The sequence below is a fragment of the Coffea eugenioides genome, chromosome 2, assembly GCF_003713205.1.
Source record: "Coffea eugenioides isolate CCC68of chromosome 2, Ceug_1.0, whole genome shotgun sequence".
In the NCBI taxonomy this organism is placed as follows: Eukaryota; Viridiplantae; Streptophyta; class Magnoliopsida; order Gentianales; family Rubiaceae; genus Coffea; species Coffea eugenioides.
This window is the reverse complement of record NC_040036.1, coordinates 2,848,104-2,872,705: the sequence shown is the minus strand read 5'-3', so window position 1 is coordinate 2,872,705 and position 24,602 is coordinate 2,848,104. Positions and strand designations below refer to the sequence as shown.

At 38.0% G+C, this 24,602-nt stretch overlaps 4 protein-coding genes across 8 annotated transcripts; 3 read left to right on the top strand and 1 right to left on the bottom strand.

Moving 5' to 3' along the window:
• The first annotated feature begins 264 nt into the window (after window positions 1-264).
• On the top strand, window positions 265-6,913 carry LOC113759835 (homeobox-leucine zipper protein ANTHOCYANINLESS 2-like). 3 transcript variants are annotated; one of them, XM_027302414.1, is made up of 9 exons: window positions 265-291; window positions 1,946-2,169; window positions 2,305-2,422; window positions 2,523-3,206; window positions 3,469-3,570; window positions 3,687-3,899; window positions 5,252-5,426; window positions 5,572-5,933; window positions 6,041-6,913. In XM_027302414.1, the coding sequence occupies exons 2-9, from the start codon at window positions 1,955-1,957 to the stop codon at window positions 6,437-6,439; spliced, it is 2,268 nt and encodes a 755-aa protein (XP_027158215.1). In that variant the 5' UTR covers window positions 265-291; window positions 1,946-1,954; the 3' UTR covers window positions 6,440-6,913. The 3 variants fall into 3 exon arrangements, with proteins under 3 accessions (XP_027158215.1, XP_027158214.1, XP_027158213.1); XM_027302413.1 differs by lacking the exon at window positions 265-291 and adding an exon at window positions 983-1,741; XM_027302412.1 differs by lacking the exon at window positions 265-291 and adding an exon at window positions 983-1,783.
• A 3,076-nt stretch (window positions 6,914-9,989) lies between these two features.
• LOC113760719 (protein ROOT PRIMORDIUM DEFECTIVE 1) lies at window positions 9,990-13,400 on the top strand. Its single transcript, XM_027303401.1, has 2 exons — window positions 9,990-11,609; window positions 11,784-13,400. The coding sequence occupies exon 1, from the start codon at window positions 10,087-10,089 to the stop codon at window positions 11,482-11,484; it is 1,398 nt and encodes a 465-aa protein (XP_027159202.1). The 5' UTR covers window positions 9,990-10,086; the 3' UTR covers window positions 11,485-11,609; window positions 11,784-13,400.
• A 4,003-nt stretch (window positions 13,401-17,403) lies between these two features.
• LOC113753970 (E3 ubiquitin-protein ligase XBAT33) lies at window positions 17,404-22,295 on the top strand. Of its 2 annotated transcripts, XM_027298256.1 has the most exons (10): window positions 17,404-17,876; window positions 18,054-18,113; window positions 18,260-18,331; window positions 18,574-18,758; window positions 19,262-19,422; window positions 19,526-19,584; window positions 19,663-19,709; window positions 19,827-19,970; window positions 20,255-20,346; window positions 21,242-22,295. In XM_027298256.1, the coding sequence occupies exons 1-10, from the start codon at window positions 17,700-17,702 to the stop codon at window positions 21,781-21,783; spliced, it is 1,539 nt and encodes a 512-aa protein (XP_027154057.1). In that variant the 5' UTR covers window positions 17,404-17,699; the 3' UTR covers window positions 21,784-22,295. The 2 variants fall into 2 exon arrangements, with proteins under 2 accessions (XP_027154057.1, XP_027154062.1); XM_027298261.1 differs by lacking the exon at window positions 17,404-17,876 and having other exon boundaries at window positions 18,066-18,113; window positions 18,214-18,331.
• A 758-nt stretch (window positions 22,296-23,053) lies between these two features.
• LOC113763763 (CEN-like protein 1) lies at window positions 23,054-23,973 on the bottom strand. 2 transcript variants are annotated; one of them, XM_027307681.1, is made up of 4 exons: window positions 23,773-23,973; window positions 23,593-23,654; window positions 23,426-23,470; window positions 23,054-23,267 (listed from the first exon to the last, which is right to left on the bottom strand). In XM_027307681.1, the coding sequence occupies exons 1-4, from the start codon at window positions 23,971-23,973 to the stop codon at window positions 23,054-23,056; spliced, it is 522 nt and encodes a 173-aa protein (XP_027163482.1). The 2 variants fall into 2 exon arrangements, with proteins under 2 accessions (XP_027163482.1, XP_027163481.1); XM_027307680.1 differs by having other exon boundaries at window positions 23,054-23,271; window positions 23,430-23,470.
• Between the last annotated feature and the right edge of the window lie 629 nt (window positions 23,974-24,602).

The following is a 24,602-nucleotide window of genomic DNA, read 5'->3' as shown; positions in this document are numbered from 1 at the left end:
TCACTAACGTGCGCCATTGCCATTGGAGTCACTTCTGTAAGAAGTAAGTCGGCTCTTAATCTGGTGTCCATCACCATTTAATAAAAAGAAAAAAAATCTATCCTTTACTTTACGCTATAAAAATCAAACCCATTCAATTTATTTATTTGTTTATTTATTTTTTTTTACTAACAGTAGATTACTCATTTTCTTTGGTAAATAAACAGATCCCAACGTATATCAGCAGCAATTCAGCATCCAGAGAGAGTCGGAACGCTGTAAAAGAGAGACAGACTCAACTCCACTCGAAAGGTCCACGCGAATCTCAGACTTTGTATTTATCCCTCAATCTCTATATATCTCGTACTCTTTTTTTTTTTTTTTTTCGTACTCAAGTACATCTTACACATCCAAAAAACAAGCACGCTTTTTACGCTTCTAGTTGTGTAAGAAAAATACCACTCCGCTGTGGTGCCCGGTCAACAATGTTTTTCTTTTTCTTTTTTTTTGGTTGCTTTTTGGTTCTCGTACTGGGGCTTCATTGGTTCCGTGATCTCACAAGGAAACAGGAAAAGAAACCCAGATAACTTGGTAATGGAGGATAAAGCCGAGCAGTAGTTCAAAAGAGAAGAGGGGGAGGGGGAGAGGGAGAGAGAAGAGAGAAGGAGATTAAAAAAGAAAAAAAACAGAAGAGGAGGTGGAAAAAGGGGAGGGAGAGTCAACTGGTCTTTTTCATATTCTTGGTTGCATTCATTTTGTAAGGTACCGAAAAGTCCACATTTTTTAATAGTTTTTTTTTTAAAAAAATAAAAAATAAAAAAAAGAAGTTCTGGTGGCTTTTCACCTTTTTTCTAGTTTTCTTGTTTCGCTATCCATGCTCTTCTAAAACCTTTCATTTTCTACTTTATGCTTTTCTACTACGCCTTTACGGGGGCACAGGGCCAGGGGGCAGGAAGGAGGGGCCTTTCTTCTTCATCATTACAGCTAAGGACTGAGGAGGAGTCAAACCAAAATCCCAAATCTAGGGTTTTCATGTTCTTCTTCAAACCTTTCACATTTGCCATGGGAGACAGGGGAGGGTAAAGGGTTATTAGTAGAATAGTGAGAGTAATAGTAGCAGTGTGAAAGGTGCAATAAGGTATCTTGGTTGTCTTGTACCAACCCGTTTGGCTGTTCTTAAATTTTGTGGGTTTTGGTTGGTGGGTTGAGTTGATTTTCTTTTCTTTTCTTTTTATTTATGAAGTATTAGTAGAACGTGGTCCAAACACGGTGCAACTCAAGTGAATGCTGATACGAGTAATTTTATGGTGGTAGACATGGATTAGAATATGAGATGGAAATATTTCTCCCTACTAGTTTATGGTGCTTTGTTACTTAGTCCCCAGTAGTGTGTCTGGGTGTCTGTGTGTGAACTTTGATGTCAAAGGAAAGATGAGATCATGATGGAGAAAATCTAGGCAAATACCATTTTGAAAACGATAGCAGAAGATTTTGGCCTTTTCGGTGAGAAAGTTTGAGTCTTTCTTAAGCATCAAAAGAAAGAAAAAGAAAAAGGAAGTTTTCTTTCTTTCTTTCTTCTTCTTATTTTCATTGTCAATCGCACCCGTTTCCTTTCATGAGTTTTGGGGGTTTCATTGGCGGTGGTAGTAGCGGTGGTGGTGGTGGGGATGCCGGATTAATGATGGCTGATAATCTGTACAGCACCATTCCCACTTCTGCTTTGGCACACACTCAGCCGCATATGGTCTCTCCTCCTCCTATGGTCCAGCCTATATTCAACTCCTCGCCTCTCTCCCTTGCCGTTGTATGCCATTTCTTTCTGTCTAATTCATATCTGTGTATATGCATGTTTGCATGTATTATCAATATAATGGATGAAATTATTTTTGCCCTTCAAATTGTTTCCTTCTTGGTTATAGTTTGATTGATTAATATGGGGAACGAGCTTTAATTTACTTAAATGCAGAAACCCAAGATGGAGGGTGCTGGAGACATGGGTTTGATCGGGGAAAATTTTGGACCTGGAGATGCGGACAAGTCCAAGGAGGAGGAGTATGAGAGCAGGTCTGGGAGTGACAACATTGAAGGGGCATCAGGAGATGATCAGGACACCCAGGGAGACAAAGCATCATCATCTGGGAGAAAGAAATATCATAGGCACACTCCATTTCAAATTCAAGAGCTGGAAGCGTGAGCTCATTTTATACTAACTGTCTAAATTTTTTGTCTTGTGATTTGTTAGTGGTGAATAATAATATTAGATTCGACACAGACGAAACTTGGCTTGTCTTTTTATATGTTTTTCTATCTGGTTAAATATTGTAGTTCCTTTAAGGAGAATCCCCATCCTGATGAGAAGGCGAGGTTGGAACTTGGCAGGAGACTGAACTTGGAAAGCAAGCAGGTGAAGTTTTGGTTTCAGAATAGAAGAACCCAGATGAAGGTAACTTTCACGGATTTTTTCTTTGCTTCATTTCCATTTTTTTCAATGCTGAAATTTGTCTCATGGAAATATCAAACTGAGCATGTCTTGCATTCACTAGACTCAAATGGAACGCCATGAGAATAACATGCTGAAGCAAGAAAATGACAAGCTTCGAATTGAAAATATTGCAATGAAAGAAGCTATGAGGAATCCAGTTTGCAGCAATTGTGGTGGCGCAGCAGCTCTTGGAGAGATTTCTATCGAGGAGCACCATCTTAGGATTGAAAATGCTCGTCTGAGAGATGAACTTAGTCGAATTTGTGGCCTGGCAAACAAATTTTTGGGTAGGCCATTGTCATCCTTGGCCAGTCCTATAGCCCCAGGCAACTCTGATTTGGAGCTTGCGGTAGGAAGAAATGCCTTTGCAGCCTTAAGTTCAGTTGGCACTCCAGTGCCGATGGGCCTTGATTTTACTAGTGCAGTTACCAATCCTTTGCCTATCCTACCTACCATCAGATCTTCTATGGGCATGACGAGTTTTGATGTGTCAATTGACAAATCTATGTACCTGGAGCTTGCTGTGGCAGCAATGGATGAACTCTTAAAGCTGGCTCAAATTGATAACCCCCTCTGGTTTAGAAGCTTGGATGGATTCAGTGAAACATTAAACCTTGAGGAATACAACAGAGTATTTCCTCCTTGTGTCGGCACGAAACCTAGTAATTTCGTAACAGAAGCAACAAAGGCAACTGGAACCGTAATTATTAACAGCACATCTCTTGTGGAAATATTAATGGACCCGGTAGGTCGTTCACTTTTATTGCCATAATTAATCTTCTTAGTTCTGTTCGAGTCATTTGTTTCAATCAAACAGTCATTATTCTCTGCCTGCAAATATTTACCTGATTTATGCTACATATGGATTTATGTACATGATGGTTTCTGCTTCTCGGTTTATTTAATTGCTGGTAATGCATTGCCCCTCCTTTCTTGTAGTTTGCATGTATGTAAAAACTAATGTACTTGTATTTCCCTATGAATATTTTTTCTGTTTTATTCTTCAGAACCGGTGGACCGAGCTCTTTTCATGTATGATTGGGAGAGCCTCTACTATTGATGTGGTTACGGATGGCACGGGGGGAACAAGAAATGGTGCTTTGCAACTGGTGTGCTATTTCTTCTACTTTCACTTGCTTATATCCCTCAGAACGGAAAGAATCTCTTCTTTTCTGCCCTCTTTTTGTTAATTGCTAATGCCAGAATTTGGTTTGGTATCTGTTAGATGCATGCTGAGTTCCAAGTTCTTTCACCTTTGGTCCCTGTTCGTGAAGTGAAGTTTCTCCGGTTTTGCAAGCAGCATGCTGAGGGTTTTTGGGCTGTGGTTGATGTGTCTGTTGATTCCATCAGAGGAGGGCCAAGTGCACAAATATTTTCTGATTGCAGAAGGCTCCCCTCTGGCTGCATTGTGCAAGATATGCCAAATGGTTATGCCAAGGTAAATAATGACTAGAAAATCTTCTTTGTCACCATTCTTTTAGTGCAATTCATTTCAATGTGTTTGTTATGTTTTTTGGCTGCTTATTTGCTTTGTGTTTATGATGTACATGAAGATGGCATCATGCCAATGGAGTCCCATCATTTCCAGCTTTTGGTTCTGAGTCTGAACTGATAGTAGTCCAATGCCTTCTTGTCTTCAAATGCTCGAAATCTTGATTACTATAAAATACTGATGAGATAGTTTTGTAATGTTTTATGTGATAATAGTCATCAAATCTCAAAGTTTGGGTTCTTAGTGTCTGCTGAATTAGTCGATTGCCAGTTGGGAAATGTGTGAATCAGGGTATCTGGATTATAATAGTGATAGAAATCTTTGCTTCTACTTCTGCTTGATGAATATATTAATGTTAAATGAAAGGCTAATGTCTTGAAGCTTGCATATTCTGTTGTATAAATATACACGCAATGCCTCTCTCTCTCTATATATATATATATATAGAGAGAGAGAGAGAGAGAGAGAGAGAGAGAGAGAGACCTGCGTCATGGAGATATGCATTTACACATGCACAGAGATCTTCTTTATTATCAGGAATGATTTATTATCTGTAAAATGTCTTCTATTCTAGTCTTGCAAAGGCAAGATATATTATCTATTAATCTTGGTATATATATATATATATATATATATATATTGGAATACAAATAAAAGAGTAGTGCCTTTTTTCCCTTTATTTGCGTTTAGTGATGCAGCTTTTTCTCAATTGAATGTAACTTTTGTTGCAAATCTTGGTATCACCCTTATGATTGACTGCACACTTCCTCTTTCCGTGGAGCATGTGTTTACCGATAGTTTATTTCTTCTATTTGTGGACTTTCAAAAACTATTTTTGCCATATTCTTATCGTAGCAAGTTTTGTTGCTCTCTCTCTCTCTCTCACACACACACACACACGAGTGGTTGTCATTGAATGAATAAGACTTGCTTATAGAAGGAATAGTGAGTTGTTACAATTGACAAGTAATCAAGTGACGATTTACAAAGGAAAGCAAGCAAGGGTCTGGTCTTAATGACTACCACTTTCCTTGGTCATCTTGATGAGTACCTTAGGTTTTGTTCCTTGATATTGACTAATTTTATAGACATACTGCTGGTTATATCTCATCTTATAAGTCGAACTGTAATGCATTTCCTCAATTATCCAATAATATGACATCACCTCTTAAAAGACAAGAAACGCATGGGCATATGCAATATCATCTCAAGTTAATTCTGACATGCTATGTCTATGATCGAGTGCTTTCACCTGGTTGGAAGATCTATATTATATAACCTTCACAAGTAAATTGCAGGTCATCTGGGTTGAACACATGGAATATGATGATAGTAATGTTCACCAATCTTACCGGCCCTTACTTAGGTCAGGCTTGGGCTTTGGTGCACAAAAGTGGGTTGCCACCCTTGAGAGACAATGTGAGTGCCTGGCAGTCATAACGTCTTCAACCGTCCCCGGTGGAGATCATGGAGGTCTGAGTCCTGTTCTCTATTATTTTTTGTGAATTCCTATAGCTACGATTTACTGCCTATTCTCTCAAGGCGTGGCCGTTTTAGTCATGTACTCGTGACGTTATAACTGCAAGTTTTGAACCTGATAGAGCTTCATTTATGACAGTAATTAGTCCAAGTGGTAGGAGGAGCATTGCAAAGCTTGCACAACGCATGACTCATAACTTCTGTGCTGGCGTGTGCGCAACAGTCTACAAATGGGAGGTTGTCCAAGTTGGAAATGCAGATGAAGCAAAATTGGTAATGCGGAAGAGCATGGGCAACCCAGGTGAGCCTCCTGGTGTCGTGTTGAGTGCCACATCTACCGTTTGGATGCCCGTGTCTGAGCAGCGTCTCTTTGACTTCCTACGGAATGAACAGACGAGGTCCCAGTGGGATGTCTTATCCCATGATGGTGCTATGCAACAGATGTTTCACATAGCTAAAGGCCAGGATCTTGGCAACAGCATCTCTCTTCTTCGTTCAAGTGTTAGTAACTAATATTTTTTTTTTTCATATGCGTATATAGAACTGTTTAACATATGAAACTTTTTTTTATTGCACCTCATGCAAATTTGGTTTCCTTAATCTCGCAGGCTACGTCTCCAAATTCGAATCAAAATGGCATGCTGATCTTGCAAGAGACATCCACAGACGTGTCGGGATCTCTGATAGTATATGCCGCGGTTGACATACCGGCAATGAATGTGGTGATGAGCGGGGGGGACTCTTCTTGCGTGGTTTTGCTGCCATCAGGTTTTTCAGTAGTTCCAGATTGTTACCCTGACTCAGCCGGGCCTAATAGCTCCAGTGGAAATTTTGCGAAAGAAGCTACTGCTGGTGGCGGTAGCAACGGTTGTTTGCTGACAGTTGGGTTCCAAATATTGGTGAACAGCTTGCCAGCATCCAAGCTGACTTTGGAATCCATCGATACCGTGAATGCCCTGATTGGTCGCACTCTTCAAGGTATCAGATCTGCACTCGAGTGCAGTTGACTCGGCCAGCGAAATGTGCGAGTGCTGCATGGTGTAAAAGCATAATTAAATAGCCATTTTCTTTTTTAATGGGGTTGTCTCTCTTATTGGGTGATAATGAAAAGATTTGTTTATTTAAACGAGAGTGGGGTTAGGGTGTTGATTAGAATTGGCACAAAAAGAAAGGGGGGTTCGAGTCAAGAGCGAACCTTGGTAAATCTTGACTGGTTTTCTTGAGATAGTATTTTGTTTCAATGGCTAAAGATAGAATGGCGTCGTCTCCGTGGTGGACGGTGGTTCGGGTATTGACTCGGATGGCCTATTGAAATACTAAAGTCAGCTCTCTCCCTGTCTCTTTGTATTTGTCAGTGGTGCATGTTAGTTTGTTGAATAGGGTTACATTACATTACATATACATATACTGGCTGCAGAATTGTCTTCTTTTGTTATATTGCATGCACATTTCTCAAACTTTTGGGGTAATGAATGATAGATACTACAATTTTACTGTGTCAATTGTTTTTCGTCCTTTGAGGGCAGGCTTGCTTTTGAGCTATCTTCTTATTTTGTTCCTTCTCTCCTATTTTTTTTTTTTCCAACACAGGGAGTATCTCAGCTTTGCTGGACTAATCTCCCTGTACCTGTGCCCCCTGCTTCTTAATAATACACAAGCGTTAGAGAGGTGATTCGAACACATGATCTCGAGACCTAACTAGGCTATCACGAGATCATCCGAGTCAACTCCAAGGGACTTCCTTCTCTTCCATCTGCTGGCCTTACTAATACTCCTATGTTTATCCTAGCAAAGCCAAACCTCATACTAGCACAATCTTTTGTTAAATGTCTTCAGCATACAACTGCTTCTTGTTGTACCCGCTGCCATTAAGAATGCTTCTAGTAATGGCATAGGGTTATTAGGTTATAGCGAGGCCCAGGCTGTATGTTGTAGTCCTCATTTATCAATGTAGGTGAAATCAAACGACGGCAATCTCCATAAGAAGAACTCATTTATCATGCAAATTGAAGTTAAATATATTAATTTTTGGACTTTTCTTGAAATGGGAATCAGTTGCTTCCACTAATTAAGGCAGTGTTTTTCTAACCCTATTAGGTAGTACTACTTAAAACTAATTTGAGTCTGAGTATTTTAAGGGATCTCTCAAGTCTATTCATAATAAGACTAGTATTTTAAAGGTTTGTCTAATGAGTCTTAAATGGGCATTAATTAAAAGAGGTCCCAATGGTAATTGGAGAAGTGAAATTAAATGGAAAAACTTTCCTAATGCTAAGAGAGCAATAAATTTATACGGTAATTTATTTGTACAAAAGTGCCAGCACAAAAATCAATATTTTAATTGGAAAATGGAAAAAGAATTTTCCACGTAAAGATGCTATGAAAATTCTTTTTCTTGCTTTCCCAACTTCTAAATAGTGGTTGTGAAAAGAAACCAGATAAGCATTTGTCACATTTCTTTTCTTCTTTGAAATTTTGGATCGATATGCTTCACCAAAGGGTAAAAAAAAAAACTTTTGACACCATATGCCGGTTTGATGTCTACTGCCCCCACGTAGAATCTTCCATGCTGCTGAGTTTGACTTAGGACTATCAACGGTCGGGACAGCTCGAGTTTGACCCATTTGATTAGAAAAAAAAAATTGTAAACTCACGAACCTGATTTTTTATTGAGTTGGATTGACTTTGGATCTAAATATTAGACATGAATTAAATATGAGTCAAGTTTAAACCTTGTTAAGCTCAAACCCAAAATAGGTCTTGCCCTCTAATCAGCATATATACACACACACACACACTAATATTTTATACTTATGAGTTATGTGTTAAAATATATTAATATATATATAAGAAATATTAAATATACAAATTATATCAAAAGATTCAGAAGGACAAATTTTAGTACAAACAAATTGAGAACCTTTGAAAATGTATTAATTGTTGATTATGCTTTATTACTATTTTCCATGTACTTTGAACTAATTGGATATATTATTATAGGAAAATTATTGGTTTATATACCTTTTAATGAATTATTGTTGGTTTGTGTATAGTTTTAATACTGTGGTTCTATGTATGTTAAATTAGTTTTAGAATTCAATAGTTATAGTAATTATATTAAGGAAGGGGTTTTTTTCAATCGGATGCCCTGTTAATACACCAAATATTCATCTAACCTACTATATATATGTACACATACTAACAATTATTATATTCTCTTGCATTTATATATTTTTCTTATTTAAACTTGCTTGCTCTCCTTAATGTTTATTTATTTTTTCTAATTAAATTTATATTTTTAAAAATATAATACCTGAAATATATATTAACAAGTGCCCTATGAGTACCAATTAGATAAACCGTTGAGGAAATTAGGGAACAATAAGTGAGTTTGAACTAATTCCAAATTAGACTTACAATCCGAATATTTTGTGAATCAAGTATGAGGTTTACATTTATCAATCTGAAACTTATAACATGAACTTCGAAAGTAGTATTAATTATATGAGTCGAATCTGAGTTTATTAAAACTCATGTAAGATGGCTCAATTGATAGGCCTAGTTTGAGTACGTGCTCTTAGTGTTAGAAATACGCGACGGGTTGCAAATTCAAAGATATGGACAGGCCCAGGCTAGTTGATGGGCTTAGTAGGTTGAGTCTTCTAAAGAATTTGCAGAAGACTAAAGAATTAACACCGTCATATACTCAGCCAGTAACTCAAACATATTATGCAAAACATATAGTAGTAGTATTAAGCAATAACACGTTTTCATTTTGGTTCTTCTGATCTTCCTGCGCTGGCGTTGCAAAGCACTACTGTATTTAGCAATGTTATTAAACTCGAATCAGATAGTGACTCGACTAAATTACTGGATTAGGGGTCAACTAATCGGATCGATCAAACCGTTTTAAAAAATCCGTTGACGTTGTCATGATATTATAATTATTCTATATTTTTATAAGTTTCAAAAATATTAGAATTAAGTTATTGGTTATATTTGGCCAACCATAGAAAATATATTAAAAGTATTAGACTTGCAATCAAATATACACCTAATTATATATAAAAATGTAAATTCGGAGCTAAAATATATCCATTCTCCAAAATTACTTAAAAATCTAAATTAAAACAAATTAATGCAAGTTGGAATCACTGATACTAAATTGATAAGAACATAGAAATGAAAACATTTTGATTTAGGGATCATTCAAGAAAATGAGTGATTTTGATATTTACACTTAATAGATGACATTTTCTTATTTATATTAACAAATAAAAGTGTTACAATTTAAGTAATTCAAATTATATTTGGAAAAAAAAAAAGAAAGAAAAGTTTGAGAATCGAGTCAACCAGTCGAACCAGATCACTAGCTTAACCAATTTTTGATGGTTTTAACCAAAGGAATTTTGTACTACAAATTAATTTAGAAAGAAAATCGGTTCATGATCGGACTGGTCGAATCGACCGATCCGGAGTCTAACAACACTAGTGTTTAGCGCACTCCCGTCCTAAATGTCTTCCAATTGTTCGAACCAATGCTCATGAGACATCAAAGGACTCCAAAGGCCCTCGCCACTAACGACATATCCGCCAAGCCTTCAGGCTTCATCTAAAGCCCTAAACCCTCCCCAAATAAAGAAAGAGAGTCGAAATGCATTCCTTCCTGGGATACTCGACTAAACTCCTGAAATCTGAATCCACGCCCTTCAAATCTTTCTCAGTTATCCACAACGTTTTCCAATGGCGATCCATGTCCCAATCCACCTCTATACCCAAGAAGCAGCAACGAGTCCGCGACCACGGATTCGACGATTACATGGAAGTGGAGAAGAAAATCCGCAAAGTCCTCAAGTTCCAAGACCTCATTCTCTCCCAACCCAGTTCAATGCTCTCCATTTCTCGATTGGACGGCCTCTCCCGCCGCATCGGATTCAAACAGTTGGAAGCCGGTCGGTTTATCCTCAAATTCCCCCACGTTTTCGAAATATTTGAGCATCCTGTTCAAAGAATCCTATACTGTAGGCTGTCACGCCAAGCCCACCTCCAAATTCAGCAAGAAAATCAAGCCCTTTTGGCTCAGGTTCCTGAATCGGTAATTCGACTCCGGAAGCTGTTAATGCTCTCTAATACTGGTCGCCTCCGTTTAGAACATGTCCGGATTGCCAGGAAAGAGTTTGGATTTCCCGATGATTTTGAACTTTCTGTAGTTTTGAAGTATCCGCAATTTTTTAGATTGTTTGATGCTGTGGAGACGAGGAACAAGTACATTGAAACTGTGGAAAAGGAACCCAAATTGGCTAGATGCGCTATCGAGAGTGCCAGGGAAAGAGAGTACAGAGAGAAGGGTGCAGATGCAGAGAATATTCGCTTTTCTTTTCTTGTTAATTTTCCTCCTGGATTTAAAATTGGAAAGTATTATAAGATTGCAGTTTGGAAATGGCAGAGGTTGCCGTATTGGTCTCCCTACGAGGATGTCTCCAAGTATGATTTGAGGTCACTCGAGGCACAAAAGAGGATGGAGAAGAGGGCTGTTGCAACGATTCATGAGCTGTTGTCTTTGACTATAGAAAAGAAGATAACTTTGGAGAAGATTGCACATTTTAGATTGGCTATGGATTTGCCAAAAAAGCTCAAAGAATTTCTGCTTCAGCATCAGGGAATATTTTATTTATCTACGAGGGGGAATCATGGGAAGTTGCATACAGTTTTTCTTAGAGAGGCTTATAAGAAGGGGGAGTTGATTGAGCCAAATGATTTGTATTTGGCTAGGAGAAAGTTGGCTGAGTTAATATTGTTGAGTCCAAGAAAGGCCAAGGTGGACAAAGCATTGGTTACCTATAGGAGGGACGGAGAGGATTATGAAATGGATGGTGTCAAGAGAAACTTTGTAGACAATGGATTCGATGGTTTTGCAACTCAGAACAACGGCAAGCATGGTGGGGAATCAGAACCCCATCTAGATTCCGATATAGATGATGATGGTGCTTCTGATTACTCAGACCAGGATGATAAAAGCGTACGTGTAGAGGGTGACCGTTTGACAGACTAAATGCAATGGGGATTTCAACAGGCTAATGTTTGTTTGGGATGAAAAATGCTATTCTTGAGCTCCTGAAGATTGAAATCTCCTGACATTTCTGACCCTGCATCGCTAACACACACTATTGTATCTAGGTAAAATACTATTTTGCTATCCCTTTTCTTGTGCTAACCCTTATTCACGCAGTTCTAGGATAATTGGACAATTACGTATGCCATCTCTGGCATTCACTTCTCATATTTTCAAATGGGACATAGATTTTCTAAGATGATTCCTCTTACCTGGGTAGTTGCTTATCCAAAACGCAGGTTATTTCCTCTAGGCAGCTTTCCTATGTTATATGAGTTTACGGGACAAAGCAAGAAAGGGAACCAAAAGGTGAGGGAAACGGTGAGATACTGTTTTTCCTCGTGTTGGCGAGTTGATGGAGGACAAAGAAATCTTTTTTTTTTTAATTGTCTGGGAAATGTTTTCTTGGTGGTATATTGGGAAGAAGAATGGTGTCTTGAACAAGTTTTCTCATCTATCCTTTTCTTCCCACTTCCCCAGCCGTGGAGGAAATGGTCTGACCCTTCTGGAACCGTTTGTGAAATAAATGACAGAATCAAACTTACTCTGTTGGGGCGTTGAGGGATTTGAACCTAGGCATTTGCCTGGGGAAAGGATGGTTATTACCACCGGCCACTACCTATCTTTCAAGTGTCAGCTGCATGGTTGTACATTATCATAATTGTCCTAGAAGATCACTGTGGCAGTGAAGTGGTGGTAAATGCTTGGCAACTTGTTTAATGAATATCAACCATAATCAATAATATGGCTATGAAATGAATACTGAACTTTGTCATTCTCATATTGTTCATTTACTCGTTATGAAGTATTGTATATTTTTCCATAATCATCTTCAACCAATAGCAATAGAGCCCAACTTCCAAGCATTGCCAATCTGATGTGTTGCTAGATTGTTTCTCCTTGCTAATAGCTTTGTTTACTTCAGCAGTCTTTGAAAGGGAATAATGAGCCAACAAAACAACCCACGGATTATTTAGCTTCCTAAAAAAGATGTATTGTATAGCTCTAATTAGATGAAGGAAAAAGGAGAGCTTTCTTTCAAAAACGTAAAATCACAAATTTGTTGCATCCTTAAGGGGCAATTATTGCTTCAATAGGAAGACTGCTAGAAAGGATAAAAGGACATACTGTTATTGATTGGGCTGCTTGGTACATAGTTGTGGCGATTAAAGAAAGCTCTCCTGGGTACCTCAAAAACGATCGGGTGTCACAGACTGTTTGTGATGGATTGACTAAAATCAGAAGTTTTCTGAGGCTGCTGTAGAACCTAATTTATGTATTGGCTAAGTTGAACTACAATCATAGAATGGTATCATCACATCACGGCTTGCTTGAAAGTTTTGGTGGTTACATTTGAAGATCTCTCGTGCCCGCTGGCGATTTGCTTTTTGGTTATTTTCTCACCCAGTTTGCTCTGTAATTTGCTTCGTTTCTGAAGGAGTTGCAAGGCTTGTGGTGTCTTTGCAGCGATATTAAGAGGGGGAGGCAGCCGACTTTCATCAAGAGTGGCTCTCTTTCACTTTTTGCATGCACTTACCTGAAGTTATGGATTGGGGAATGTAAATTGAATTGATGGTGCATCATCTACTCTCAGACGACACTGTGGTGGCTACCTGCAGTAGCAAAGGTTTCCCTGCTTGCTGGTGTGCTCACTTTGCTTCACACGATGGTTACTTGCTGTTTTTATTTTATTTTTATTTTCTCCCTCTTTTTTTTTTTCAAGGAAATGTAGTGAGGTGCTCGGTTGGTTTAAAAACTGAGGGATTGAGCGTGGGTTTAGCCTTTTAGAAAGCTAACAAGAAGGATTTCATCATCTGTTTTTTCTGTCAAAGTTGCATACTCAGGTTTTCTCGTCATAAACGTGTTTTCCAATTTTCCTAGTAGGTGAGCGTTGGTTATTTTTTTTTTTTTATTATTTTTGGCTGCTGTTTTGGGGTTGACAAAGCATGGGAAAGAAGGTTGGTTTTAATTCCTTTAATTCCTTCATTGATCATCTGGTTTACTTCCCGAGTCAAGATGTATTTCCCAACAAGAAAAAAAAGAAGAAGAAGAAGATAATAATATGTTATAGTTTAGGTGTAGCTACTGCATTCTTGAAGTTGAAAGTCCTTTTCATTCCTGGATCTTTCGGTTCAATTCATTCATTCCACTCTCCAGCTTGTTGCTATTGCATCGTCTTGAACTTAAATATCAATCAGCTCACAATTGACTAATTATTGCTTTGAATAATGGAGGATCATTTGTTGAATGTCAATCGTCTCCGCTATGTCTGTATATTTTAATACAACCTGAAGAAAAGAGATCGTCATCACTCATCAGCATCAGCTCAGCTAATTCGGCTTTGGGTCACCATTTCTTGGTGACAGCATATTCCAAAGAAATATAATAAAGGAGAAATTTCATACCTGTCCGGGGCAAACTTCTTTGCGACCTGGGTAGTTGGTTTTTTTTTGACCAATCTGATGGTGCCAACCAATTGGACAAATAAGTAGAGTCATGTAATTCTATTTAGGCCTCTCCTGGACAGTTCGGTTGGTCACGAGAGCCTCCTTAGGAACCGTTGTCCATTCTCCCCCCACCAGAGATCGAGTTCCAGTGATTACCGGTTCGAGGGGATGGAGCCTCTTCTCTCGGGTCTCGGGGGGATTAGTCGGGTCCGGCATACCCGAAGCCCGGATACCCCCTGAGTAGCAAAAAAAAAAAAAATGTAATTCTGTTTAGATTGCATTTTGATATGAAATTAATAGGTTTCATAATCTTATTCAGACCATTTTCATTGATAAAAAAGAATCACAAATTAAACTTGACAAGTAATTAGTCCGGAAATACATTTCTAGAAATGACCCTCTTACCATTGCAGTTTACACGCGCACACATATAAATATATATATATATATATATATATACACACACGATTAAAAGGTTTAATATTATCATAAATATATGCAATTGAGCTTTAGCCCATAGGATAGAGAAGTGCAGTGTCCTACTTTGTCCTTTTGAGACATGAAAATTGATGAACTGTATGATTTGGTTCGGAATAGTAGTTTTTTTTTTTCCCTTTTTAGAGACATGTTTACTCAAGTTCACGTGAACGTTGAATTGTTAATGGTGTTTGTCAAGGTACCAATCAATGACAATAATGCTGTCTTAAATCTACCAAGTTCAATTATGATTTTAATTGGTTAACAGAAATGAGCATTGCTGATGACACTCTAATAATCGTTCGTAGCACTTCATTATTTGTAACCTTTTTTTTCCTCGTATTTTTTCGTTAAAGCGTATGAGTATTATGATATCCAAAACATACGGTGGAATATCCCCTATTTGTAAACTCACATTTTGTTGCCCAAAAAAAAAAAAAAAAAAAACTCACATTTGAGAAAAGCAACTCGAATGGGTTATGGGGCATACCCTTTACCCAACCCGACGGTGGCATCCCCTCTCCATCCCACTTCGCCGTATTTTCACGCGCTTAAGTTCCATTTGGCTGGCAATCGTTGTCCAGGCCGCTGTCCGCTCTTCAAAAATCAGAACCGATCCCAACTAATCTATCCAACGTTAATACACTTTATAGTAGCTCAGTTAAATTAAACAAAAAAGTACACAAAAATAAAACATCCCCGAGAAAAGTAACTTGGTTGGCGTCACCTTGTCATCCGCATTCGCAATATATATATATATATATAAATACTAATGATGCACGCTGTGAAACACACTCTACGAAGGTGATTAAAACTTTTTTAAATCAAAAAATGATAAAATTTAAGAAACAAGAGAAAAAACCAGCGAATTTGAACCCAGAACCTTTAAGTCCGGGACCGACCTCAACCTGCAATGTCAGGTAATTACTTTAGACCCAAACAATCCGGAACCAAGCCAGATTGGACTCCTTTACCTTTTTTAGCAAGAAAATGAGTAATGATTTCTCCATGTCACTGAGATTCAAGTTGATGGCAGCAATGTCAGTTAATTACTTTCCTGACATTTTCTTACCAAAGTAAGAAGGGCGATAATTAAACCTAGATCCCGAGTAACCTTCAAAAGCCGGCAACATGTCAGGTAATTACTTTAGACCCAACAGTTCTGCTGCTCCCTATCACAAAACATTAATATATATATATATATATATTAATCAATAAAAACGAAATTGCAAACACGAAAAAGGTTTGATAATTGATGAGTGTGACGATAATCAACACAATGGATACATCAAAATCCAACCATGGCTTGTAATAATACAAAAAAGGAATAAGAAAGACAAATGCAGAGGACGCATTTGCCGTCAATCCCACATGAAAAAGCCAATCTCCCAATCAGTCCATCCATCTAAGTATATAGTATATTATATAGATTAATCTTTTTAAACTGATAGTATATACATGTTTGCGTTGAATGAATGACAATTATGTAAAATTTAAATTTAAATTTAATATTTATATACATGTCATGAATTCAATGATGATAATGTTTACGCTGCTAGTGTATATAAAATTTACTCATATTATATTATATTAACCGGTGATAACAAGACCAACAAACCCAAAAATGGACCAAAAACATATGTACGTCAATACGGTTGGGTTTGTTTGAATAAAGTATTATTTGAAATATTATTTAGAATTATTACTGTAGTACTTTTTGTAATGTGATGTATGTGAGATAAAAAAGTGATTGGAAATATAAAAAGATGAGTTGAAAAATATGTTTATGATACAAGCAAAATATTATTTTAACTGATTGTATGTTACCAGTGGTAACTTACCACTTCTGTTGGATGACTTCTCTCATGGATAAACCACTGAGTTTAGCTCAGTGGCCACCAGGGAGGGACTTAAGTCCCTTCTTGGGTTGTAAGTAAGGGTTCAAATCTCACCTGCAATAAAAAAAATCTAAAGGTAGTGTCATAGCACTCTCTTGGTCTAGTTGGGTCTTTACAACCACTAGTCCCTAACACACAAGCCTCATTAGGCTCCCCCTCCCCATAGATTAGAATAGAGTAGGTTATACAATGTATTGTTGCTGGAAAAAAAAAAAAAAAAAAAGACTTCTCTCATGGATGGCGGTATTTGATTGGAACGTTTTATCCAAAAAGGACAAAAAAAAAAAGAAAAAGAAAAGGACCAACAAACCAAAAGACAAACGGGCGACAAGTGCAGGCCCGAGCTCAAGGAAGAAAACACAAACCAAATCAAATCAAATGCAACACTTTATAAGAAAACGAAGGTAAGATATGGATTGTCATTTTTTCGAGAATTTTTAAAATATTTTTCGTGAATATATTTTTTAATTTTATATAAATTAAATCATTGTTATAATATATATATTTATAAAAATTTCTAAATTTAACAATTCAACGAGACCATAGCCTTCGATTGCTAGAGGCTTTTTGGCTTTTGATTCCCCCGGTAAAAGAATTACCTATTTGCTTCTCTTTCATTATTACCTATATATATAATTACGAGTATATAATAGTCTTCATGTCTTTCCCCTTTCTTCGTTCCTAATATAAAAAAGCCAATAAGAAACGAAAAAGTTAAAGTTTGCCTTGAAAATTGGCATCACATTTCAACAGTCAGCAAGAGTCCCCCACATCTCTCTCCTCTTTCTTCTCTCTTTGTTTTCTCAAAGCAAAACAGTTTCGCTGTCATAATTATAGACTGGTGCTTCAACTTCAATATAGTCGACATTGGGGGTATAAAGTGTTCCACACTCCAACCCTCTAATTCCAAACTTACAAATCCAGGAAGAAGAAGAAAAAATAAATAAAAAAAAAGATCCCCACTGGAAAATTTCCCCCCATATCCCACTCCCGTGGCCTAAAATCCATAACCCATCTAAAAAGAAAAGGAAAAAAAAATTTCTTCCACATCATCTCCCTTGCAGGGGAATAAATAAATAAATAAAGGAACAAAGAAAACCCCTCTTCGTCCCTTTGTATCTGTTGTTAGTCATCATCTTGCCATTTTATTCTTGCTTTTTTTGAAATTTTGTTTAACGACAGTTGACCTAATCTCTCACCATTTTTACAAGTACTGATACACATAACCCATCAACTTCCATTTTATTCTTGATAGTTATACTCCTCAAAAAGATAAAATAAAATAAAATAAAAAGAGAAGATAGCTGAGACTTTCTTTTTGGGCTGTGGTGGGATGGGGAATTCTTTTGGGTGCTCAGCCTCAGGTGAGAGGTTGGTATCGGCGGCCAGGGACGGCGATTTTGTGGAAGCAAAGATGTTGCTTGATTGCAACCCATGTCTGGCCAAGTATTCAACTTTTGGTGGGCTTAATTCTCCTCTTCACTTTGCTGCCGCTAAAGGCCACAACGAGGTTCGTTTCTAATTAGCTGCAATTTGATTTTATAAGCCTTTTTTTGCATTTTTATTGAAAATCCATTAACCATTTTAACGAGTGGTCTAGTTAATCATGTGCATTTTGGTAAAAAAAAAAAAAAAATTTGGCGCATTTTGCGTTGGCCTCTTTGATCTTCGTTTTGGGAATTTTCAGATTGTTGCATTGTTGCTTGAAAACGGAGCTGATGCGAATTCGAGAAATTATTGCGGTCAGGTATTAAATCTTGACTAATTTTGCTGCTTCTTTTTGTTTCCCAATTGACACTTTTTAGTTGATTGCTGCTATAGCTATTTTTTTTTTCCAATATTATCAGATAAATTGGCGGATCTGTTAAATTTCTTCTGGTTATTTTGCTTTAGACGGCATTGATGCAGGCGTGTCGGTATGGCCATTGGGAAGTTGTTCAAACTCTTCTTCTCTTTAGATGCAATGTGAGTTTTCATTTTTGCTGAATAATTTCTCCATCACACCCTCTTCCTGGCCCCCCTTTTCCAAACATGCACTTAAGAAAATTTGAGAAATAACTGATGAATCTCCTTAGACTGAGCTTTGCCAGGTGGAATTAGGTTGGGGGTGTGGTTGGCTTCAAAAATATTTACATTTGCATCTTGAGAATTTTTACCTGAACTTTTATCTAAACTCCACTAAATTATGTGCTTCATTTTTTTTTTAGGTCACAAGAGCAGACTATCTTAGTGGGAGGACAGCTCTTCATTTTGCGGCAGTGAATGGGCATGTAAGATGTATGAGACTTGTTGTGGCTGATTTTGTACCAAGTGCTCCTTTTGAATCTATGGAAACTCAAAAAATTGGTGATACAAACGATGTTTCAATTGTAAAAAGCAAGCACGAACAAAGGTGCGTCTCCTTAACGTTCTCCTTTTGTCTTCTTTTTCTTCTTCTTCTTCTTCTTATTACTATAAGGACATCATCAGTCTTCTTCTTTGTATCTTAAGATTAATGGGACCGATCAAGCTACAACTGTTCTTCTCCATTCTTGAACCGAAGAAATTTCTGAGTTGTGGGATTATGATGGTTTCTTGCTAATATGTGTGTAACAACTTGGGATGAAAGGGAGTTCTTGAAGAAGAAATACATAAAAAGAGCGGGGTTCTTGGACTTTTATTTTCTATTCTTCTTTTTTATGCTTATGAGAAGGTGCACTGTCAAAATTATGTTGGTATATGTTCAAAATATTGATCATGGAGCCCTTAGAGAAGGAAACAGAACTAACTGGGCTCTGCAAATAGTATTCTTCAAAGAATGTACTGAATGTACCAATTCATGTTAGTAGGAGCTCCACACAACAAACTGTGGTTGTTCTGGTTTATTTATTTATTTATTTGTTTTTTTTTTGATAGTGCACTGTCGAAGTTTGTAAATAAAGCTGCTGATGGTGGAATTACTGCACTCCATATGGCTGCGTTGAATGGATATTTTGATTGTGTACAGCTGCTTCTTGATCTTCATGCCAGTGTCTCAGCTGTGACGTTTCATTATGGAACTTCAATGGATTTAATAGGTAGTTTGCTCCCTATAATGTTAGGGATGTATCTTATTGTCAGCCACATTGTGATTCTTACTAGTGGTTGGTGTTTATGTATTGCCAAACATTTGATTTGTAGGAGCTGGAAGCACTCCTCTGCATTATGCTGCTTGTGGGGGGAATTTAAAGTGTTGTCAGGTGATGATTAGTTCTTCCTTGACCATCTCTATTTTGTGGTGCTCTAGTTATATTTAGATCGGTTTTCTTTTTCTGCAGATCCTCCTTGCAAAGGGTGCCAATAGGATGACATTAAATTGCAATGGGTAATTTATTGAGTATTATTATTCTTACTTTAGATCATCGAGCATTTTATAGTAATTATTCCCCATCTTTTGCATTTCTTTTGTTGCCCTGCTTGATGTATACATGATTTCTTTCAGCTGGCTCCCTCTTGATGTTGCCAGAATGTGGGGTCGTCACTGGCTTGAACCACTTTTGACTCCAAATTCAAATTCAATAATCCCAGTTTTCCCCTTTTCTCATTATTTATCACTTCCTCTGATGAGCGTGCTCAACATAGCAAGGTAATTACTGAAATTTGCACTTTTTTCTTGTGAGGTACTGCAAAATCAGTTTACTGGTCACTGGTCTTATTGCAAGGTGGTAAATTTTAATTTTGGTTCTCTAATATATGTGTGGCAATACCTTTCTATTGTATATGTTTTCCTCTACAAGTTCAAGCATTTTACTATTTCAGAGCATGCTTGAAAAGTTAATTGATCTGTGTGATAAATGATGAGAATGGTTTTGAGTTCTTAGAAAGAACTTTAAGTAATTCAATTAGCTTGATTATTTGCCAAATTTGCAGAGAGTGTGGGATGCAGATGTCAGCAACCCCTTCTGATGATGGCGATACGTGTGCCGTTTGCCTTGAAAGAGCATGTTCAGTAGCTGCTGAAGGTCTTTTCTCTCTCTTTTGATTTCCCTTTCACTTACATTATAGAAGGCGTGCTGTTTGATTTGTTCTAGTTTTAGCTAATGGATAGCCTACCTAACCTATAGAGATAACTCCTGTCCCGTCAACTCTAAAGGATGAGATTTTTAAAAAAAAATTTTAAGCAGGGGAAGAGTGGGATTTAAGAAGCAGGAAGAGGGGTGGGGGATTAGAAGTCAAGAGCTCTAATTTCTAAGAGTCGATTCCCCATAACTAAAAGTCAAATAGTTCCTGTTTCCACAATTATTTGAAAGATGAGAGTGCACATCCTACCTTTGGGTCTTCACCTCTGCTTTTGTATTGATCGTTGCTCACGTTTATGCCAAAATGATAAAAATTTTCCCAGAGATTTTTGAAGTTTTTCTGAGCATTGATTTCTGTCATTCTTCTTGTGTTCCGAAAATCTATTATTCTTGTACCATTTCCAGGGATAAATTTGCTAAAGCTTGCACGTGAAATTAGGAAAACCTTCTCATCATTGCCCTTTGTCCGTCTTTGTGCAATATCATGTTTGCAATTGTCTTTAGAAGTAGGTCCTACACTGATGTTGGAATCTTTCCTTTTCTAACTGCAATTCATGCCTCAATTTGCAACACTTTGACATTTCTAGCTATATGTAGGAAAGCAGCTCTATGTTTGTGTGATTATAGACATTTTAGCAGTAAGAAGGATCGGGGCGCTACTCTGAAGCAATATATGTGTTATACACAAAAAAGTAGTTGTGATATATATGCACTACATTGGAGTTTTTTGGGTTACTTGTATTTTATGCATGCTACTCGTGTGTAGAGGGAGAACATTTTTTTTTTCCTGGTCATGATCAATTAATTCTGGACCTGGCCTCTGGTGTGTACTTTTTAGGCTGTGGGCATGAACTTTGTGTTAGATGTGCACTCTATCTTTGCTCGACAAGCAACATTCCTTCCGAATTGCTGGGTCCACCTGGTTCTATTCCTTGCCCGCTTTGCAGACATGGTATTGTCTCTTTCAGTAGACTGCCTGGTACCCCTGCAAAGGAAAGTAAATTGCATCTATCTCTGGGCTTATGTACGCCTTGCATGCTACATCCACGAGAACAGGAGCAGTCAACACCTTCTGGGTCACAGGATATCAGAAAGAACCGTGTAGTTGCTGTTTCATCAGATCTTTTCTGTCCTGTCACTTGTAGTCCATTTCCTTCAGTTGCTATTCCTTTGTGTACATGCAATGATGGGCCTTGCCCTAATTTTGAAGCTGGAGAAAATCAAACGCAAGGAGATTCTCCTACTCCCTCACAATCCGCATCAGTTGATTCAGACAAATTGGAGGCTGTGAGATTGGGAAAGGCAACCTGTTCAAGCATGTTTTGGGGCAGAAGGAGCTGCAGCAGGGAGCATCGATGTAATGCAGAAATTAACGCTTGACTGGTTGATGACACCTGCCTTCTTCTCTGGCAATAAAATTTTGATTGTAGGATAGCGGTTCATCGTGGCAGCAAGGATGGATGTCGTCAAATCTCAAAACACTGATTCTTCTAAAATGTGTGGTTGTGGCCTCTATACCTTGTCAAGTTCGAGCTAGTCAGTCTGGCTTCATAATTTGTTATTGCCGTGGTTGTAAATGTAGATCCTTGGTTTTTTTTTTTTTTTTTTTTTTTAGGGGAGGGGTTGCCCCAAGTTTCCTGATTGAAGCATTGGAAAAAATGCGAGAGCCAGCAAAGATGTACCCATGTATTTTGGGAATTATGTGAAGGATGGTACTTCAGAAAATGTGTAAACTACAACAGAGAAGATTGGGAGTTTATATGTATCGTCAGAGATTGCCAGTCATCTTGGTTATAAACGTGCTTTCATCAACTGTATTGAACTAGTCTGCCCTGTTGGCCAAGTTAATAAGTATCTTCTGCTTGTGCTGTTGAAGTTGGCAGAGTTGTTCACCATGGATCTTCGGTCTTAGCAGCGGAGAATTGTCGATCAAGGGATTTCTGGCAATAGTATACATATATATATATATAAAAATAGAAAGCCTGCTGTAACCTTTTAACAAATAATGCTCTTAGGTAGCAAGCTCCAAATGGGAGGAACAAGTTCTTGCAGATAACATTAGGTGAAAACATTCCAAATTAATGACCAGATGGGAACGTACGCTGCCAATGAAATATATACCAGATGCAGTTTCCTACAGTGACGCTTAGATTGAGCTCGTCTTTTTCGTTAATGCGTTGAACAAAGATTTGGTACGTAGGGGACCACATTGCAATTTTTTTTTTTTTTTTTTTTTGGAGGAACCACAATACTGCAACTCCAATTAAGTTGCAGAGATCCCGATGATCATCCCAATGGTGATGGTAGTCTTTTCCCACATGTAAATAGCATATCAATAGTTGTGCATTAATAAGGGGAAGGGAGTTCAGTTGAATGATGGTAATAACAAAGCGCTAAAGGTGAGGATGACTTTTGTTAATTGGTACTATTACTGTAGTAGAAACGTGTAGAAAATCTGACACGCAAATTCTTCTTCAACAATAAGTACTCCCAGTGATACTTCCCCAGTGAGTGGAAAGGTTTATGTATATATATTATATATGTAGCATAGGAGCATGGCCGATGGAATAACATAAGATAATTTGCCCGCTGACTCTGAGGGAGAGGGGGGGGGGGGGGGGCCTTCAAATGAAGCTCTGCTGCTCTCATCTCATCTTCTTCTTGCTGCTGTTTCTCTTTGGGCGTTGAAGTAGAGAGCAGCCACGGGTGATCCCAACCCATTCTCTTCAGCGAAGCTTCTGGTATTGAATTGGTCTCTAGTAGCTGGTGGCTTCACCGCCTGGCGTGCCTTCTGCTTGTACAGGATAAACACATAGCGATGGATGCCGATGACTGGCTTAGGGGTCTCGTAGCTCGCGATTTCTCTTCCTGTTGTAGTTGTTGTTGTTGGATCAAAATCATGCCAAGTTAAACTAGTTTAACTACCTACCTATAACCAACCTCTCCCTCCTCTCATTGAGCCATCAGTACGAATAAAAGAGCCAAAATACTGATCTGCGCAAAATGTTTTGGTTTGAAAAACTTACCAAAAGAGGTGTCAGTGGTTCCAGGAATGTCGGTAACAATCCTACAAAATAAGAGATCGATGCATGTAAAGCACTACACATAAAATAAGGAAGTTATATATATTGTTCGAAATGAAGAGAGAGAGAGAGAGAAAAAGAACTGTGAAATAAAAACGTTACTAACCAATGAAGATGTTCCCTCAAATATGGATCACTAGGGCCAGGAACATCGGGGTCGGTCATGATCTTTAAGAAATGCACAAAAGAGGCAAGAAAGATCAGAAACAAATAAGAGAGCACAATGCAGCTAGCTAGGACACATACGTAAGGAAAATGGGGGGGCATAAGAAGGACATATACGTACGAGGGTAAAAGCATCACGCATGTCTTGGCCACCAACCTCCACCCGAGGTTTAGCAACAATGACAGCAGGCATGAGCTCGTGCCCGTTGCACACTTGCTTGTTCCCATTGTAAGTAATGTTCATTTTCACGCTTGGAGTGAAGTTATCTACCACCTCTCCTATAACTCTCCCCACAGCAAGCGGTTCCAGGAGCCTCGACATGTCGAAGCTAGCAGAAAACGAAGTAGTACTGCTAATTAAAAGTAGACAGACTATATAAGGTATGTCGATCGCGAGTCTTTACCATGATCCTGTGGCCTTTTATAGATGAATGACGCACTTGAATGTGGAGGGCTTGGCTTACAAGTTTTCAAGATTCCGGCACATTTTAGCATTCCATGAATAGTTGTGCAAATTCTATATATAGCAAAAGAAAAAAGGGATTGAGTTTTTATATACGGCTCAAAATGAAACAACTTTCGAATTCAGACAAAGTCTTGTTTAAAATGGAAAGCCGAGTACCGCCTACAATTAATTTTGTTGCTTCAACAGTTCCCCGGTTCCACTCAGAGTTTGAACTCCTTTTTATTATTGTCATTGATAGATGATGCATCATTGATAAAATGGTCGGGGCCTCCTGCAGAGAATCTATGATGGCTTCAGCTTATTGGCTCAATTGGAATGAAGAATACTTGCTTTTTTTTTCTCTGATTTTAATACAATATCATGGACAAATGGGAATTAGGCTTTTGTGGTGCTTCTCTCAATACACCTGACCGGAAAACCCAAAAAAATATCTTATCAACAACTTCGGAAGGTGCACTTAACTCTTCATTCGATTAAGACAGGCC